Genomic DNA, 17,194 nt, shown 5'->3' with positions numbered 1-17,194 from the left:
AAGCCTTTTCCCCCCGATGTGTTTTCTCTGCACTGTCGCATGTCTGGACTTGTCTAGCAGTGCCTTCCTGTTTTCATGTTATGTTAGCCGTCGAGTTTCGTAGTGATGTGCGGTGACGCTGCGATTAGGGCTAAGTGCTCGAGTTAAGCCTTTTCTCCGTGTTGTCGCATGTTTAGCATTTGCCATAGTGGCTAGGCCGTTTCCCCGATGTTTTGTACGTGCTCTCACATGTTTAGACTTGTTAAGCAGTGTCATTCTTGTTGCAGTTTTTATCTGCCACTAGTATTTTGTTGTTCTGTCTTTCACGCATAGAGCCATGACGGCGGCGCCATCTGGTGTGATGCCTTGCAACTAGGTAGCCACCTGTCGTCGATCTCTGCAACTGCCAGCCTCCAACGAGCAACATGGCGGTCGCTAGTCACTCGGCCGTTCCGGAAACGATTTCTTCGACACAGCATTGTCGATTTTCAAATAAATTGTTTCTCTCCACTCTATTTCTGTCTATTATTTTATTTTTATGACCACGAGTATCCGGAAACATGCAAGGGGCTTGGACACGAGTTAGATGCTCCCCAAGTAGTGTGATGACTCTCTGGAGGATGCTGATTACTGTGGGGGGCCTAATGGGTAATTAATTGATAATTTAATGGTGTCGAAGCTCCCTGTGAGTTTGCTGATACTCGTGGTCATTCCCTACTACTGATAACTTGCAGAGCGTTTTTTCGTTTGTCGACATTTTTAACTGAACAGAAACACGCTGATACTTCAACAACTGCAGCAAATCGCGCACGTGTGTATCGTCTCCGGCTGAGGGACAAAGGCCAATAGGGGTTTTAGGAAATCGTAAGCGCAATCCGATTTCGACTATGGCTGTCAGTCAAAAAAATATGGGCGACCTGACATCAGCCACTCCGAAGGAATCAGGCAATTGGCTTGTCATGTTTTGGGGAACATTGTCTTCAAATTTCTACATTTCTCCTAAGACACCTTGGTGTATCCGCGCGGATGCTCGCTAACAGCTGCGTTTACAGTAAAAGCTTTCTTCAAATAATTTACCGACACTGAATTTACCGCCTTCAGGGGTCCATGCAAATTTAATCATGATGCCAAAAAGAACACCACTATTCGCTTGAATCCAATATCGTACATGCCGTGATGCCGCGCTTTTCAACCACTCTGGCTTATTTGATGCAATTAATAGTGAGTTTGGGTATAACGTACGCTGTCGCCTTTACTACGATATATTAAAACTCACTTTTGTGACACGCACGCACACAAACGTACATACATACATACATAGTTACATACATACATACATACATACATACATACATACATACATACATACATACATACATACATACATACATACATACATACATACATACATACATACATACATACATACATACATACATACATACATACATACATACATACATACATACATACATACATACATACATACATACATACATACATACACGCACATACATACATACGTACGTACATGCATACATATGTCTTGTTGATTCAAGCTTCTAATTAATTAGGATACAATGTTATTGAAATGTTTTTGATTCGTACGTCCCATATCGTTGCTTGATATTCCAATTTAGCGCGAACTACTGGCTGATAAGCGAAGGACGGTGCCGATGTACGTTGGTTTCGATGCAATATCACCGGGTGCGGCCATGACGCCCCAACACTGCTGTAATGGCGACTGGGAGACGTCAGGTAAGATAGCTCCTCTCGAGGGAACTGCCGTATTGGTTGCGGCGCATATCACTGGGCGCGGCTATGACGCCCCCACACAGCCGTATTGGTTGCGGCGCATATCACTGGGCGCGGGCATGATGGCCCCACACTGATGTAATGGCGAACGGGAGACGTCAGGCAAGATAGCTCCTCTCGTGGAAACTGCCGTATTGGTTGTGGTGCATATTACTTGGCGTGGGCACGATGCTCCCACACTGCTGTAATGGCGACCGGGTGACGTCAAGCAAGATGCCTACTCTCTAGGAAAGTGCCGTATGTACATTGGATGTCTCAGGAGCCATCCAACCAGCCAAACCATGTCAGCCCGTTAGCCACGTCAACCAAGCCTTAGAACTGTATAGGGCTTGGTAAGTGGAAGAAATTATGCTGTCAATGTGATTATTCCACGCCAGGTCAACCGACACACTTGTGAAACCACTAGGGGAGTGTTAGCAAAGGTATACAGCTGTATACCTTTGCTCGACAGTTTGCGCGACAGTGTGGCTCATAGTGCGACGGCGACGAGGGATTTTTTTGTTTGCTTTAGATTTAGAGAGATCTGCCAAAATTTAGCATAATGATTTCTACTGGCATGTTAGCCCCTCAACCTCTCCTTAGATATTTCTATCTCCGTGCATTTATGCCACTCTGTTACAGCTGCTTGATCACCGCAGTGCTATACTTACATTATCCCGATCTGTCTGCCATTTGGAGGCGGGTACTGATCTGTCACGCAGTTTTTCACGCTCGGTCTGATTCCTCCATTGGAAACTGAAAGAGGAATTCAACCAATGACGCCTTGTTTTTGAAGAGTCACACGTACATATGTTTTGTGTAGGGTCGTTTTGACTTTGTGTACACGAAGTAGAATAATAATTAGGGGTGTGCGAATCCGAATATTTGGATATCCGGCGCAGCTAAAGTGCATGTGGGACGGACGCCGCAACAGTGGCAGTTTCGTAAAGCAGGCTTCACCTCATGCAGCGAAGCATCAGGTGAAACGCAGCTTTGGGGTGGTGTCGTTCATATTTGGGTAATAGCCGAATATTTGGGAAACCGAATACTCGATTCGCGAATCGAATACTCCGAGTGATTGATATTGGATTCGAATTCGAAAACGCGAATATTCGCACACCCGCAATAATAATAATAATGTCTTTGATCAGGGTACCATTAATAACCGTTAGTTCTTGGGAATAGAAAAGCAGAAAAAGGGAACAAAGTCAACAAGTAATTGACGAAAAAGCCTGAGGAGGTTGTGACGGAACTGCTTACCCCCACGACTATCGTTGGGGGCATCGTGCGTCCTGGGCCGACTTCATAAGGAACTGTGCCGACATTTCTTTTAAGGCGACAAAAAAGGGCGGTGCCATAAAACGTGTTAAAAAGCGATTTATCAAACGCACCTGGTGTGAATAATATGATACACATGTAATATATAATAATACACAATAATCTAATATGATTTACAAAAGAAAAAGCCCGGTGAAATTTTAGTGAACGGGGTGGTGCATTGCAACGACCAAGTTAAAGGTGCATTATGAAAATTGATGGTCCGAGGCTGGAACACAGAAGAAAGGCTCAGTGCCTAAGAACAATGAATGAAGAAAGAAGTAATCCAGAAGATGTGGGTTCGAGTCCCGCAGCTGGCTAACCTTTTCAGTGACTTCCTTCTTCATTCAAAGATACGTGTACCAGCAATGGGGTAGAGAGTATGGGATAAGTTGTTGTTGTTGCTGTTTATACAGTTTGAAATAAAGACAATCCCTAAAGGTTCTACTATGTGCTAGCACTGGCAATCCAAGCTTCTCGAGGATGCGTCCGTAATTATAGTAAATGCTGATGCCAATGTAAAAAGCGCCGTTCGATGTGTTCGATATCCACAGAAACAGTGTTGTAAACAATGCGTTCCACGCGGACATAGCACGTGGGGCACATTGAGGTCGATCCGTTGATTAGTATCCCAAGCTTGAATGACGCACCCAGAATAATACCCATGTTTACACCCTTACACCCATACACCCTTTTCTCATGGACACCGCCATATTTAAAGCGCACCGCCATCTCACCGGGCGACACGTTGAAAACAGTTGATCGCCCAAGCCAGAGAGAAGGAAGCACGCGTGCTGTATGCTTCCTCCCCCTTATCGCTTTCCTCCTTTCTGGACTGTGCTGGTTGCAATAGTGCTGGGTGTGAGGCTACACGGAAAAAGGTGTATAGCCAGTGTGGGAACACATATCGCCTCAGGTGGTGGGGACATGAAGTTACCAAGTGGAGACCAAGGGATTCTCCTACGTTAAATGAATTACGGAGCTCGTATATATCAACGTATACATAAACAATGAGATGCTGTTGTCATTCCATAGTCGATAAGTTGATCTAAGCGGCGAATTTTCGTGCATAAATCTCAAACGGTCAGAAATTGTGACTCTGACCGTGTAAATGGTGCTCAACAACGGAACTTTTTTGTTTTGTGTTGTAGTATGTGGGTTAAATTACTTAATAAGTCATTTCGAATTGTTCTTCTCTGTCGGTTGGTTGGAATAAAAAGAAAAATATGGAGATGTACATGGTTGATTTACGAAATGAGTTAATCCCTAAGTTAGGAACTTTTCTAGGCAAACCTTAAAAAGACAGAAAAGAAGTGAAACCAGACAAGAACGCGAACGCTACAGCGCCTTGTTTACATTATGTCACTCACAGGGGCGAGCCACAGTCGCTAGCGGATTCGCTGCCGTGTCGTTCCTGACCCTCACCTACATTGCATTCACCGCGCTTTAATCGCTTTGATGATGGTGGCGATGAGCTCGTTTCTTGTACGAGAATTTATGTGCCTAAATCCCTCGAATTTTCATGTTTTCGACGTTAATGGTCTTTTAAATAGCACTGCATTTCCAGGAACAAACCAAACTTTGCATGGACATGCATCATGGCGGCTGTCTCGCCTTTGCCAGACAGTGCCAACACCACCTCGAAACAGAGCCTGATTGCTTAACCGACGTGACGTATAGCAATTAAGACTCGACCAATCATCACCGCGCTATTGGTGGCTGTAGCTATGGAGATGGGTCGCCATAAGCCGCACGGGAAGCCACCGATAGCCACACAGAGCCTGTGTTCGAAATCGCCTGCGGCGATTGGCTGACATCCTGACTTTATATGACTACGTGCGAAGGAGTGCGAGGAGTGAGTTAGTAGTGACGTTGCGCACTTCTGTGAGACCGACAACGGCGAGCCCTTTCACGGTCTTTTGTATCAAGATGCAGGGGCGTCGGAATATTCTCACGGCAAGGGGGCGGGTCCTAACCTAACCCAACTTAACCTAAGCTAACCCAGAGAAGCCTTGATGTACTTATTAGAAACGACTCGTCCATGCAGTCCGATGTCTGCTGAGGTCGTAACACCATATGAGAAGGTCACTTCGCGTTCTTGATTACCTTGAGGCGAAAAAGAAATTGGCGTTTGAAAGCGGTAAGCTGAAATATTGTTTGATTGTTTCATTAAGTGTGATAAGAGAAATAGAAGTAAGCGAGCGGTAGCGTGTTCCTTTATATTTTTTATTTTTGCTCTCGTCAAAAACGCAATGGTTTCGTTTGCAAACGGTGTAATTATTGTTGCACTAAAATGCCTCTGTCGAGTGTTCTGGTCATAGGCTCAGGCACAGACAGCAGATATGCTACACAAGTCATCAAGAACACTAGTGAACTGCTTAAGGACTCCTCGCCGGAGGATGAGAGTTTCGCTTTCTAGCCTCGCATGTTTCCCTGCGTTGATAAAAACTACAGGTTTTCCCGGCGATTTTAATCCAAGTTCCAGCTAAATTAATCCATGCTCCATAAAGTTTGCATGGCACATGGATTAATTTCGATGGTGCTTGGATTAAAATCACCGGGAAAACCTGTAGTCGACGTCCGTCGCTGGAGCGAAATCTGCATTTTCGTGTATCGTCTAGGCACGGCTACTGAATGGCCTGTCGCTACTCTTCGCGCAGCAAGTCCACAAATACAGGTTGGATATACCTATGCAGGTGTTGGTTTTCACTCTGCGCGGTAACAGAGCTGAAAGCGGGTCTGTCCCTGACGGCACGTACAGATGAAAAATGGGATGGCGGGAATCGCAGAGCGAAAACTCGTGGTGGGGGGGGGGGGGGGGGCGACCGCCCCCTCTGCCCCACCTTCCGACGCCCCTGTCAAGGTGGCGTTGGCGTTGCCTTTTAGATAGGTGGCGTCACTGAATAAACCTCATTTGCTCCGAGAGGGACACGTTAGAGCTATGAGGGAAAGTAGAAAGCCACAAATAACATTGATGTTGTATTCGCGCATGAGCAGACGGGTAGTAAGTAAGACGGCAACACGTACGAGTTACGATGAGCTTTTCAATGTCGTCTTCTTTACATTCTGTCGGCACGCAAAGTCCAAGCACTATTCCGGAAGCTCGTTCGTCAGCCTGGCTCAGAGCGGCGGACACGGCCTGAAATATAATCACAAAGCACACGGCACTTTAATTACTTCGAAATATGGCAGTCGTCAAAAAAGTCAGACAGCGGCACGAATCCAACCGCGCACCGCCTGATCAAGTGCGCTAATTACTACACTCCATGGGGCCTCATGCGTCGCTACATGGGGCCATGGGGCCTCACTAAACGAACAGGGCATGCACTCACTCCTTGTTCTTGCTTCTTGGGCACCTTGAAGCCTGTGCTGTGTTCGTTTGTTTGTGTGTTGCAGCGTCACAGCAGATACTTTCCGTCATAATTTACTTTGCTTGTTTGTTTTTTAATAATCCAATACGTCACCCACACGTTAGCGCTGCGGAGACAACCAAAATGAATCGTTGACGCCCACATACAGTGCCACTAGGTATAGTCGTCCCGCAGCTAATTAGTTGTATAAGAAAGACAAAGCAAACGTTCAGCCCCCAAACGACAAGCTTGCGTCGATAGTAAATAAATTCGATCGAACATGCGGCCAACATAAGAGCAAAAGAGTACATCACAAGCGACAAGCACAGGCACACACAAAAAAGCAAGATGGCGGCGATAGCCACACATTATTTCGAGTCTTCTTGTGTTTGCTGCCAATGTCGAATTAGTATGACCAATGTCGACTTTTTCCAGTGCATTTTTGGGAAAATGTTCGACCTAAAGTTCACAAATATTGTGGCTTCATCCTTGTTTACGAATTGTTTGACTCACTATCTAGAAATTGCTTCTCCGCCATGAAAGCGAACGTCATCATCATTAGCATCGCATCATATATTTTGCCTTTCCTTTAAGAGCCTAAGCTGCTCGGAGCTGAAGAAACACAATCAGCCTTCGAGCGAAAAGTAGAATGAAGAGAGAAATAGCTCGGTTAGTAAGTGAAATATCGTATACGGTTGGTAGGCTGCGCAAAGGAAGCTTTCGAAGAAACGACCTTCGGGTAACCTTAACTCGGCTTCAGGGCCACCTTGAAAATTAACGCTATCATTGCATCGGGGAGTCAATATATTCCGCGTGTCCCCCTCCAGGCCGTTGTCGGAATTCATTTCAGCCGCAGCGGAGGCGCCTATTATCATGACTTATTGAACCGCTATCGCGAATTCGAATTGACTATTGAGTAATTTTCGAAATTGCTGTATTGAGGACCGACATAGAAAGGCGACATTCAACATTGGGTGTCAGTGCTCGAGCACATCTTCACCATTGGAAGCACAAAGAAAGTGTGACTCGCTCTAATCTTTTTTTTTTTTTTGTTGTTGTTGTTGTTCTGTGTTAGCGCCGCGAAGCAACTGTGGCTATGAGCGGCGTACCCGACGTGCGCAGATCGAGAGAGGACTGCCGGAAGGAGTGGGGCACAGGGGGTGGGGAGTAGTATGCGTCCTGGGCCGACTTCAGGGGAAATTGTGTCTACATTAATCAGGAACGTCTGCGGGAAAACCCAGGAAAAACCTCACGCAGCACACCAAAGTGCTAAGTTGGGGTAGTTGGTTTGACATTACTAGTTCAGGCTGCCAAGGGGGACGCCGGACAGAGTAGGACACAAAGTAGTAGTTCTGTTGTCGTGTCTCCTACTTTGTCCGGCGTCCCCCTTGGCAGCCTGAACTAGCAATAATCACGCAGCACAGCCGGTTTCGGCATTTGAATCTGTGTCACCTTCCAGAATCGTGCGTTAAGGGGCTTTGTTATGGTTGTCGTCATCCTCGCCCTCGTCCTGGACTCGTCTAGTTTACATTGCATTTTTTCTCGTATCATAACCACTATGCCACAGCGATTTGGTCTCTAATCATTTTTATGGTTCCTTTAAATGCACTGGACATATATGGAACATGCACATGGAAATTCTTATTTTAGGGTCCCCCGCAGCGGAGGAGACATCATATTCACAACTTACTATATAGCCATGACCTTTTACATAATCATCCTGAAATATCGGATCTCACGTTAATCACCCTCAGGATTTTAAAGCTGCTGTAAGCCGATTTGTTGATGGCTAGTTGCCCTTGTGTATCTTGTATTCTTGTATTATTGTTACCACGTTAATATTTTTATAATCTTTGTGTATTGACCATTACAATTCATGTCACGTTGTGCTTGCTCCTTTTCTTTACTTGCGCACCTGTGGTGCCGTTCCCTCCTCCGTTATGTTGTACGCTTTGGGTCTTTAACGTATGATCAAATAAAAATAAATAAAACAAATAAAATCGCGTCTCCATGTTTCTCTCTACGTCGTCACCCTAGCGGAGCTTAGGTGAAATAAAGGGAGATACTGTTTGGACCGTCCCACTCGTGCTACAAGGGGTGTCCGTCGTTGGCCAGACACTCCGAATCCGATAAATGGTGTCGCCATCAGGTGTCGTTATCAATATTGGTGGTTGTGGCGTCTATGCAAGCTGCATGCGAGCTGATATCACCGGGAAGCAATGTCATTGCCCGTTGCCACGGATAACCTTGTATGGGTGGCTCTTCTCCCTCTCCGCAGGCTGAAGCTGTGTTCAAGTTAGCTCTGCTTCAAGCCGTACCTCCTCGAACCTCCGCTTCGTAACCTAATGCGAAATAGAGGGTCATAGTTTCCGCGATTGCAGACAGGACGTCGACCCAGACTTCATGGTCGGGGCTTATATCCCTAAAGCGTCAGTCCGTAGAAAAACTCAAGATGTCAAGCATTACGAGGCGACCGGAGGCGGAGGTAGAAGAAGAACAACAACATTCCTGGTGTGCACAGCAGCAGCGTCACCATAGCGTAAACCGTAACCGAAGCAGACGACAGAGTATAGTGTCCCTCAAAGTTCCCATGCTTGCTTTACGCCGCGCGCTTGGCGGCGCGCACATCTTTTTGAAATCGTCTATTAAATTCGCGACAAATTGTTTGTAATGGAATTTTGTATACATTGCTTTCGCTGCTATGACGTCACAGTCTGCAGCTTCCGTCTTTGTTCTGCCAACCAGTGAAGCCGCCGCCTGGAGGGAGACAACCTTACTCAATACGTTTTATCACGTCTTCATGTTTTATCATGTCAGAGACCGAAATCAGCTTCATCTCGGTGGCAATGATCCGTTTCTGCTAGCCAGGTGCCGCGAGCGAGCAGCTACGTCAGCGCCCCGAAATATGCAACAGGAGGTAGTTTAGCAGACGGACAAAGGCACTTTCAAATACATGGTATCGGGTGGTTCACATTTGCAAAGATGAACGGCTTTTCCTGTGGGTTTCCTAACGGATTTTGTAGCTTTCCTTTAGCGCCATACCGCTTGAAACACCCATGCAGAACCGCTGATGAAACTACCTATTGTCGAGTCCGTGACCGCTTGGGCCCGAAATAGCGCTGTGCAAACTTCGCGGCAATAGCCCCGTACCCTTCTGACGTCTGTCCAGGTCGTGTAGTTCATGCTCACTTCACCGGAGGAAACCAGGAGAGATCGTTTGTTTGTGTTGTTTATTTTAATTAAGTCATTTATTGTTGGTCACTACCACTTGTATGTATATAAAGAAATGGACAGAAAGTATCTTTGTGTGCGCAGAATAATCAAACTTACCCTTCGGTGCGTCATGAGAAGGGCATCCTGGACAAAGTCTGGGATGTCTGACGTGGCATTGCCCATCCTTAAGAAGAGGTTGCAGTAGTGAGCGCGCACTCTCTCGCGGCCCTGCGGGTCCACCACCACAGTCGCGATGCACTCGTCGAATGCACCCAGATCGGCGGCTGCTCCCTGGAAGAGACCGGTCGGATACTTGCCCGTTGCGTCGATCACTGCACACACACACACAAAAAAGAAACATAAATTAGGAATGTGGCAATCGAATCCTTGAATCCTAGTCAAGGATTCGTCATTCGTGAATCTGAATCCCAGTGCCCAAAACGGCGAATCGAATCTTTCGAGTCCACCAATCACGTTTGTTTGTTTCTTTTTCAAATTGGCATCTCCGGAGTCCGCCGATAGCCTCATTGGCCAACGGGTGTTTTCTTGTTTGTTTGTTTATATTGCTCAGGAACTGTTGTTCTGGAATTGTTCAGACACGAACTGTTACATTACAGGTTTAAAAGGGACCTGGTTTTGCTCTTGATTATTGCTTGGTTTCATGGAAATAATTCAGACTCGAGAATTTATGTATTTCTTGTAGCCGATGAACAACATGTTAAAGAAATTACGTTTAAGAATAACTATATGGGTATATTTTCTCCTGAAACTGAAGCATTATTTGATTTGTTTTTCATTTAACGAAGGCATCATATTGTGCTTCAAAACACTTTTCACTAGAAGTGTTTTTTTTTTTTTACCTGGATTTTTAAACCCTTTTTAAAGAAAGGATTCGAAAGATTCGAGATTCATAAAATTCGTGGATTCACAGCCTTCCTTGGATCCGGATTCGGATCCGGATTCGAAAATTTTTGGATCGTCCCTTCTCAAAAAAAAAAAGAAAAGGAAAGAAACAGATATAGATATAGAAAAGAACGTATTCTATGTGACACACGAAGAGGTGAATGTGGAGACGAAATGGTGTTCTTCTAGTTCCTCTACATAAGAGTATAGTGTTGACAGAGTCGTGATCTATACGACCTCAGATTTGTACGACTTGGGACATGTGATCCCAGTACTGCCCGCCCTGCTTGAACGAGCATTCCATCACCTTTCGATCAGGACTCAAAAGTTCTTCAACGCAAGCAGTCAATGTAGCGTTTTTCGCATCGCCATATGTTTTTTCGACTACCATAGGACTTCTCGATCCTTATTGTGAACGGGCTCATTATTTAATTCCCCACATCGCCACCAGCAATGGGGTAGAGTATCGCCTCTTGCGATGAAACTCCCCATTCGTTACCTTAAAAATAAAATTGTTATTGTTGTTTCGACTACCACCGCCATCGCCACGACCATCGCCGCCGCACAGGGATCGCGAGCGAAAGTGTTCTCGTACATATACCATATACAGGGTGTTAGCTCTAACGTGTCCAGAAATTTCATTTAAAGAGAGCGACAAAAGAGAGACGAGCTCTAATTTCCAGCTACTTGACTAAGAAACAGGAGCTGCTAGTGAAGCAATACCTTACTCTTACTCAAGTAGCAGGAGAGTATACCACTTGCTTTTCTTGTATCGCTCGCTTTAAATCCAATTTTTGGACACGTTAGAGGAAACACCCTGTATACATTTACGGCCAGTTGCCGTTACAGTTTGATGGCTTAATGGTGGTGAATGATCCATCACGTCACCATCGCATTTATGTGTGTATTCGCGTAATATGACGTGCAATGAACATGGGAGAACTGATGTTCTGAGGCTGGAACAACATAGAAGGGACATATACATACAAAGCCAGCCCTGGACCCCCCAATGTAGAGCCCTGGACCGGTAATCCAGAAGATGTGGGTTCGAGTCCTACAGCTGGCTAACCTTTTCGTTGACTTTCATCTTTCATTTTTCATCGGTAATATGACGTGCTCTTCACGGGCCTCAGCGTGACCGATAAAAATGGTAGACTTCTTTGCGCACGTCGTAAATAGGTAATCTGACTCACCTTTTCCTCCCGCATAACAATCAATATATCCACCCGCCCTCACAGTGAATCATTTACCAGTATTCAATGTGAGCAGGGCGAAGGCCACATGGGGATGTGAAGACACCTATTCGCGGTATTCTCCGGCAAGTAGACGTAGGATGACGTCAGCATTGTGTCAGGTTTTCTTTCTATGACTATGGCAACGATCATGTTTAGGACGGCCAGGAGGATTGTTAATCTCACTCATCCGCCGCAAGGACAGATTGATTACAACAAACTGTGATTGTGACATCTCAGTGTGCGTGTACTTGTTTTCTGTCGGAATCCCCATCACCACCACTAATCATCATCATCAGAATCATCCTCCTCACCTTCATTGGCATCATCATTACAGGAGTTTTCCACCAAAAGTAACTGGTGCAAGTGATGTGGAGTTGCGGGCCTCACACTATAGTGAAGCCAAAATCTCAATTTTATTTTTTCTTAACACCAAACCAAACCAACTAATTGGCTATTGCGGATATTTGGCTATTGGCTATTGCGTAAAAAAAAATGTACCAAAACCTGACGAACGCTGGAGATAAAACACTTCAACTTCAGGTACACTCTTAAAAATGAACTTCACCACATAGCACGCTCCTAGCCAGCCATCACCCCGAATGACAACGTTCTCGCCCTAGATTTGTTGAAAACGGGAGGAGGAGCCTATTTTGTGCCGTGCATAATGGCCACAAAATAGGCTCCTCCTCCCGTTTTCAACAAATCAGGGGCGAGAACGTTGTCATTCGGGGTAATGGTTGGCTAGGAGCGTGCTATGTGGTGAAGTTCATTTCTAAGAGTGTAGCGCTTCCAATAGTTTTATGTAATTTTAATTCTGATACTCTTCTTAACAACATACGTTAGCAGAGGAAGTGTATAGAAATGGTCAAGTCCTGCACTCTTAAAAATGAACTTCACGGCATAGTACGCTCCTAGCCAGTCACCATCTCGAATGATATCGTAATCTGCTCTGATTTGTTGAAAATGGGTGGCGTACGCCTTTTTTGTGACAATTATGCTGCTCATAATTGTCACAGAAAAGGCGTACGCCTCCTGTTTTCAACAAATCCGAGCAGATTACGATATCATTCGAGATCATGGTTGGCTAGGAGCGTGCTGTGCGGTGAAGTTCATCTTTAAGAGTGTACGGTTGACATGCTTGGAGTTCCACGATGTGTGTTGAAACATACCTACAGGGTGTTTATTTTTACCCGCTACGTATTTTTTATATATAAAAAAAACTGAAAGCTACATAGATGCCGTTTTGGCAGGTGGATTACTGGATTACTAATCAGGTAAAATTCATTAGCAAAATCTATTAATTAGATTCTTTATGCAAAAGTGAGACAGCAGAATGGAAGTCAGTTATTGTTGGAAACCATTATGTTTTTGTTCCTTGACTCCAAAGCCAAAAATAAAGTTGTTGTTGTTCTTCTTCCTTGTTTTTTGAATGCTCGAACAAGTACGTGCGTTGAACTATTCGTTGCCAAGTTTTCCTATGCAAATAAGCGGAAACCAAAAGTGCCCCTAGGAGCTCATGACCTTCGCCAGCCCCGGCTTATCTAGACCGGAAAGGGGTTGATCTGGCCAGCAGATCAGCATCTATTCTTAACATCTCAATCGCTCGAAAGCGCGCGGTACTCCGACGTGGAAGGCTTGTCGCTCTTTTTTGCGCTTGGGAAGTGTGTTTTTCTGGTCTCGGCTCATCTGCGAAGTTTGGCAAAGTCGACATTTCAAAGAACGTGTTCGTCCCAGGACATTAAACTAGGACGAATAAATAATCACTGCACTCTTACAACAAAGCTTCACCCCAGAGTACGCTGAAGGCCAACCGTTTTACAGAGTGATACCTCTATTACTCTGGATTTGTGGCAAGCGCGGGGCGTACGCCTTTTTGTGAGAATTAACATTTCTGCGTAAGTATCACAAAAAGGGGCACGCCTTCCGTTTTCAAGAAATCAGGGGAGACAACGATGTCACTCGGAATGATGGTTGGCTAGGAGCGTGCTATGTGGTGAAGTGTTCATTTTTAAGATTGTGGCTTCAATTCTGCTATCTCGCTTTTTCAAAAAAAAAAGAAAAAAGAAGAAAAAATGAAACAAGAAGAAAACATCGTAAGAATAAGTTAATTAATGAATTTTAGCTAATTAGTCGTCCAGTAATTAGATACACTTTCCGGCAGGACGCGATCGCCTGGTCGCATAACCCACCTGCAAAAAAAAGAAAAAAATGAAAGAAAAATGTATCTGTTTTTCATAAAAAAATTCCTTTCTGCTTCATAAAAAAAATAATTTCTGTGCCATTGTTTCATAAAAACCTGTAATGGATAATCCTAAACTAAAAATAAACGCCCTGCGTTTCCGGAAGCGAAATGTGAGTGTTTGAAAAGCACTCCTATTGACATTTTTAGGCCACGCTCCGCCATAACGGCGGAGAATGACCCACCATATCATCATCCCATTTATGTGTGTGTGTTTGTGTGTGTAGGCCACGCGCGTCCCCGTGTGCCCGACGAAACTTCAGCATCGACATCTTATAGGATCCACTGATCCCTTCTCAAAATCAACGCACAGCACTTACTTCTGACCACCCAGGGTTCGAGGCTCCGCAGAGCGTTGACGACTTTCAAGAGTCGTAATCCACAATGCGCCGAGATCCCGCTGCCGAGTATCTTTTCGGAAGTACCTTCGGAATTGCTGTCCAAGATCTTCTCCAATAATCCCTGAATAAATTCTTTCACATTCGGAGGCGGAGGTGCGGTACCCGTTTCGTGCACGTCGACGTCCCCTGCTTCCTGCGCTGAAGACACACCACTGCAAGTCCATTGAACCACGACGAGGAGTCCGAGGAGGCCGACGAATCTTGGTGCCATTGCTGGACGCGAAAGAATCCTATCGCGGCCTAGACGACGACGCGATCATTTGATAGATCGTTCTGGTCACTGTACGAAGCCTGATCAACGTCCGTGAACGGGTGAGCGCTAAATGAACACACTCAAAGGCCCTTTTTTTTCCTGTATAATTCAAGCATTCCTCTTTCTGACACGCTCAACAAAAACAAAAATCTCTATCGAGTTGTCCTTGAAAGAGCCTTCGAGGTGCGTTTTCCTCCACTTGAAGAAGGGAGGGCAGTACAGACTCTCACAATATATGTTGTTGTTTAGCTTTCTTCCAGGGTTGTGGCGTTGCGTCGTGTTTAGCATAAATTAGGTAATCAACGCAGACATGTCGCAACACGCTTAATCGGCGAGGCCTCAGGGACATGGCCGATGCCTCTCTGCTGATATTGTTGGCGATGCTGCTTTCGTTTCGTTCTCCCTTGAAAGAACTTCAGGGTAACACAAGATTGTCAGTAGAGGTAATACACCAGGGTGTTCTGCTACACGTTACAGTTTGTTACTACAGTTGGTTTGTTACAGTTTGTTACTACAGTTTGTCTGCTACACGTTGCAGGGTGTTTCACCTAAGGTGATAAAAAATTACAAGTGGCGTCGTACTCGCCGGAGGATTATCAGACTTTCGGCATTTACCTTCTGGAAACTTTTGCCATCATTGAGGAAGGCTTTGGACTATTTTTATTTGCGGTAAATTTATTTTTTTTTCAATTGAACTTTGAAAATTGCCAAGCGCACCTCACTCTTTTTTTTACAGAAATATGATGCTCAGCACGGATAACCGCAGACCCAACAAAAACTGTGCACAGTATCGCAACAGAAATATTCGAAAAAAATTAATAAAGTTTACGCTTTAGCCCCGCCTGTTTGATTTTCGCAGAGCGCGCGCGAAATCTGCGTCTAGACGAGAAAGTGTCCCCGCCTTCGTTTTTCTTGGCTTTGTGATAAGACGGTTGTTTTGTTTTCTTTGTGATGAGTCGGTTGTCACCAGCATCAAGGTCAACGCGGCGCAAACAAACGTAAAACAAGAAGCGGGAACATTTCCTCCTCTCCTAGGGTTGCCACCTTTCGTAGTGAAAAATACCGGCTGAGGGAGAGGAGGTGGAATAGAGGGAAAGGAGGAAATGCTCGCGGGAAAGGGAGGTGGGTGAAGGGTGGAAAAGCACACACAGAAAACCAGAGAGAGAGAGCTCAAGAGAATAAGAGGAAACGTGTTCCTGTGTGTAATAATAACAATAATAACAGTAATAATAATAATCAGTAACTAAGGAAACAACTGGTGACTGCGCGGAGTTCGGTCTGTGGTCCAGATTTATTAAAGCTGTAGTGGAATGTTGAAGGGAAAAGCCCGGCCTATGAAAGGTTTTGAGCCGCAAATATCGGCAGAAGGCTGCCGGTATCACCCTCCTACCGGCAACCGGCAGAGCGAGCAAATAACCGGCCTTGTCGGTATAATACCGGCCTGGTGGCAACCCTATCCTCTCCCCGAAAATACCGTGCGCTTTTCTTTGCGACAAACAAGCAGGCGGGGCTAAAGCCGAATTTTACTATTTTTTCGACTATTTCTGTTGCGATACTGTGCATAGTTTAGGTTGGGTGTGTGCTTATCCGTGGAGGACTTCATATTTCTGTTAAAAAAAGTGAGGTTCGCTTTGCAATTTTCGAAGTTAAATTGAAAAAAAAAAATATTTCCCGCATTTAAAAATCTTCCAAAGCCTTCCTCAATGGTAGCAAAAGTTTCCAGAAGGTAACTGCCGAAAGTCCGACAATCCTCCTGCGAGTACGTAACCAGTTAGAATTTTTTATCACCTTAGGTGAAACACCCTATATAAATAAGCTGTGTGAGAGCAAAGATGCCATTTGTGAAGGAAGTTTATGCGGCCGTTTGACGTCCTGTAAGAAAGAAGTTTGCAACTATAATTATCAACTAATTAGCTCAAATTATTAATAAATAAATAAATTATTAGTTAATTACTTAATTATTATTAACTTATTAATTAGATGTAGGCTGGGACCATCGTCCCATCGTCTATGTTGATGAACAACCTGAGAAACGAACGTACCTTGAGATATAAGATGTCAAATTTTGCTATGCAAATGAGCCGAAACCAAAAGTACGCCCTACTCGAGCGCAGAAAGTGCGACAGGCATTCTACGCGACAGCGCCACGTGCTTTGGAGCGATGGGCTTGATTGGAGTATAGGCGCTAATCTGCTGGCTAGATAGATCGCTCTGCGGCTTGCCCACCTCTGTGAGGCCGACAACGGCAAACCCTTTCAAAACCACCACCACCGCTCTGCGGCCCAGGCGATGGCACCAGCTCGCGTGCCTCAGTGGTTAGCTCAGTTAGCTCAGTGGTTAGCTTTGTGGTTAGCGTTACGTTAGGTTAGCAGTGGCTCACTGGCCGAGTCACGTCGAGACTGGGAGTGCCGGCTGTTGCCTAAAACTAAGCGGTTTTTCCTGGGTTTTCCTCAGACGCTTTCAGACATATGTCGGTCCAGGACGCACATTCCTCCAAGACGTCAGTCATG

At 45.2% G+C, this 17,194-nt stretch overlaps 1 protein-coding gene across 1 annotated transcript in view; it reads right to left on the bottom strand.

Annotated features, from left to right (window-relative positions):
- The window catches only part of LOC135369426 (nose resistant to fluoxetine protein 6-like), a 31,997-nt gene extending 17,267 nt beyond the window's left edge, over nt 1-14,730 (bottom strand). Inside the window, exons 1-4 of the mRNA XM_064603017.1 lie at nt 14,351-14,730; nt 9,771-9,985; nt 6,118-6,229; nt 2,445-2,529 (exon numbers count right to left, since the gene is read on the bottom strand). Of these exons, the coding sequence (XP_064459087.1) occupies nt 2,445-2,529; nt 6,118-6,229; nt 9,771-9,985; nt 14,351-14,642 (704 nt within the window). The 5' untranslated portion in view covers nt 14,643-14,730. The remainder of the gene's footprint in view (nt 1-2,444; nt 2,530-6,117; nt 6,230-9,770; nt 9,986-14,350) is intronic.
- Between the last annotated feature and the right edge of the window lie 2,464 nt (nt 14,731-17,194).

This window comes from Ornithodoros turicata, chromosome 9, assembly GCF_037126465.1.
Source record: "Ornithodoros turicata isolate Travis chromosome 9, ASM3712646v1, whole genome shotgun sequence".
NCBI classification, from domain to species: Eukaryota; Metazoa; Arthropoda; class Arachnida; order Ixodida; family Argasidae; genus Ornithodoros; species Ornithodoros turicata.
Note: the sequence above shows the minus strand (reverse complement) of the source record. Positions and strands in the feature narration are given on the sequence as shown.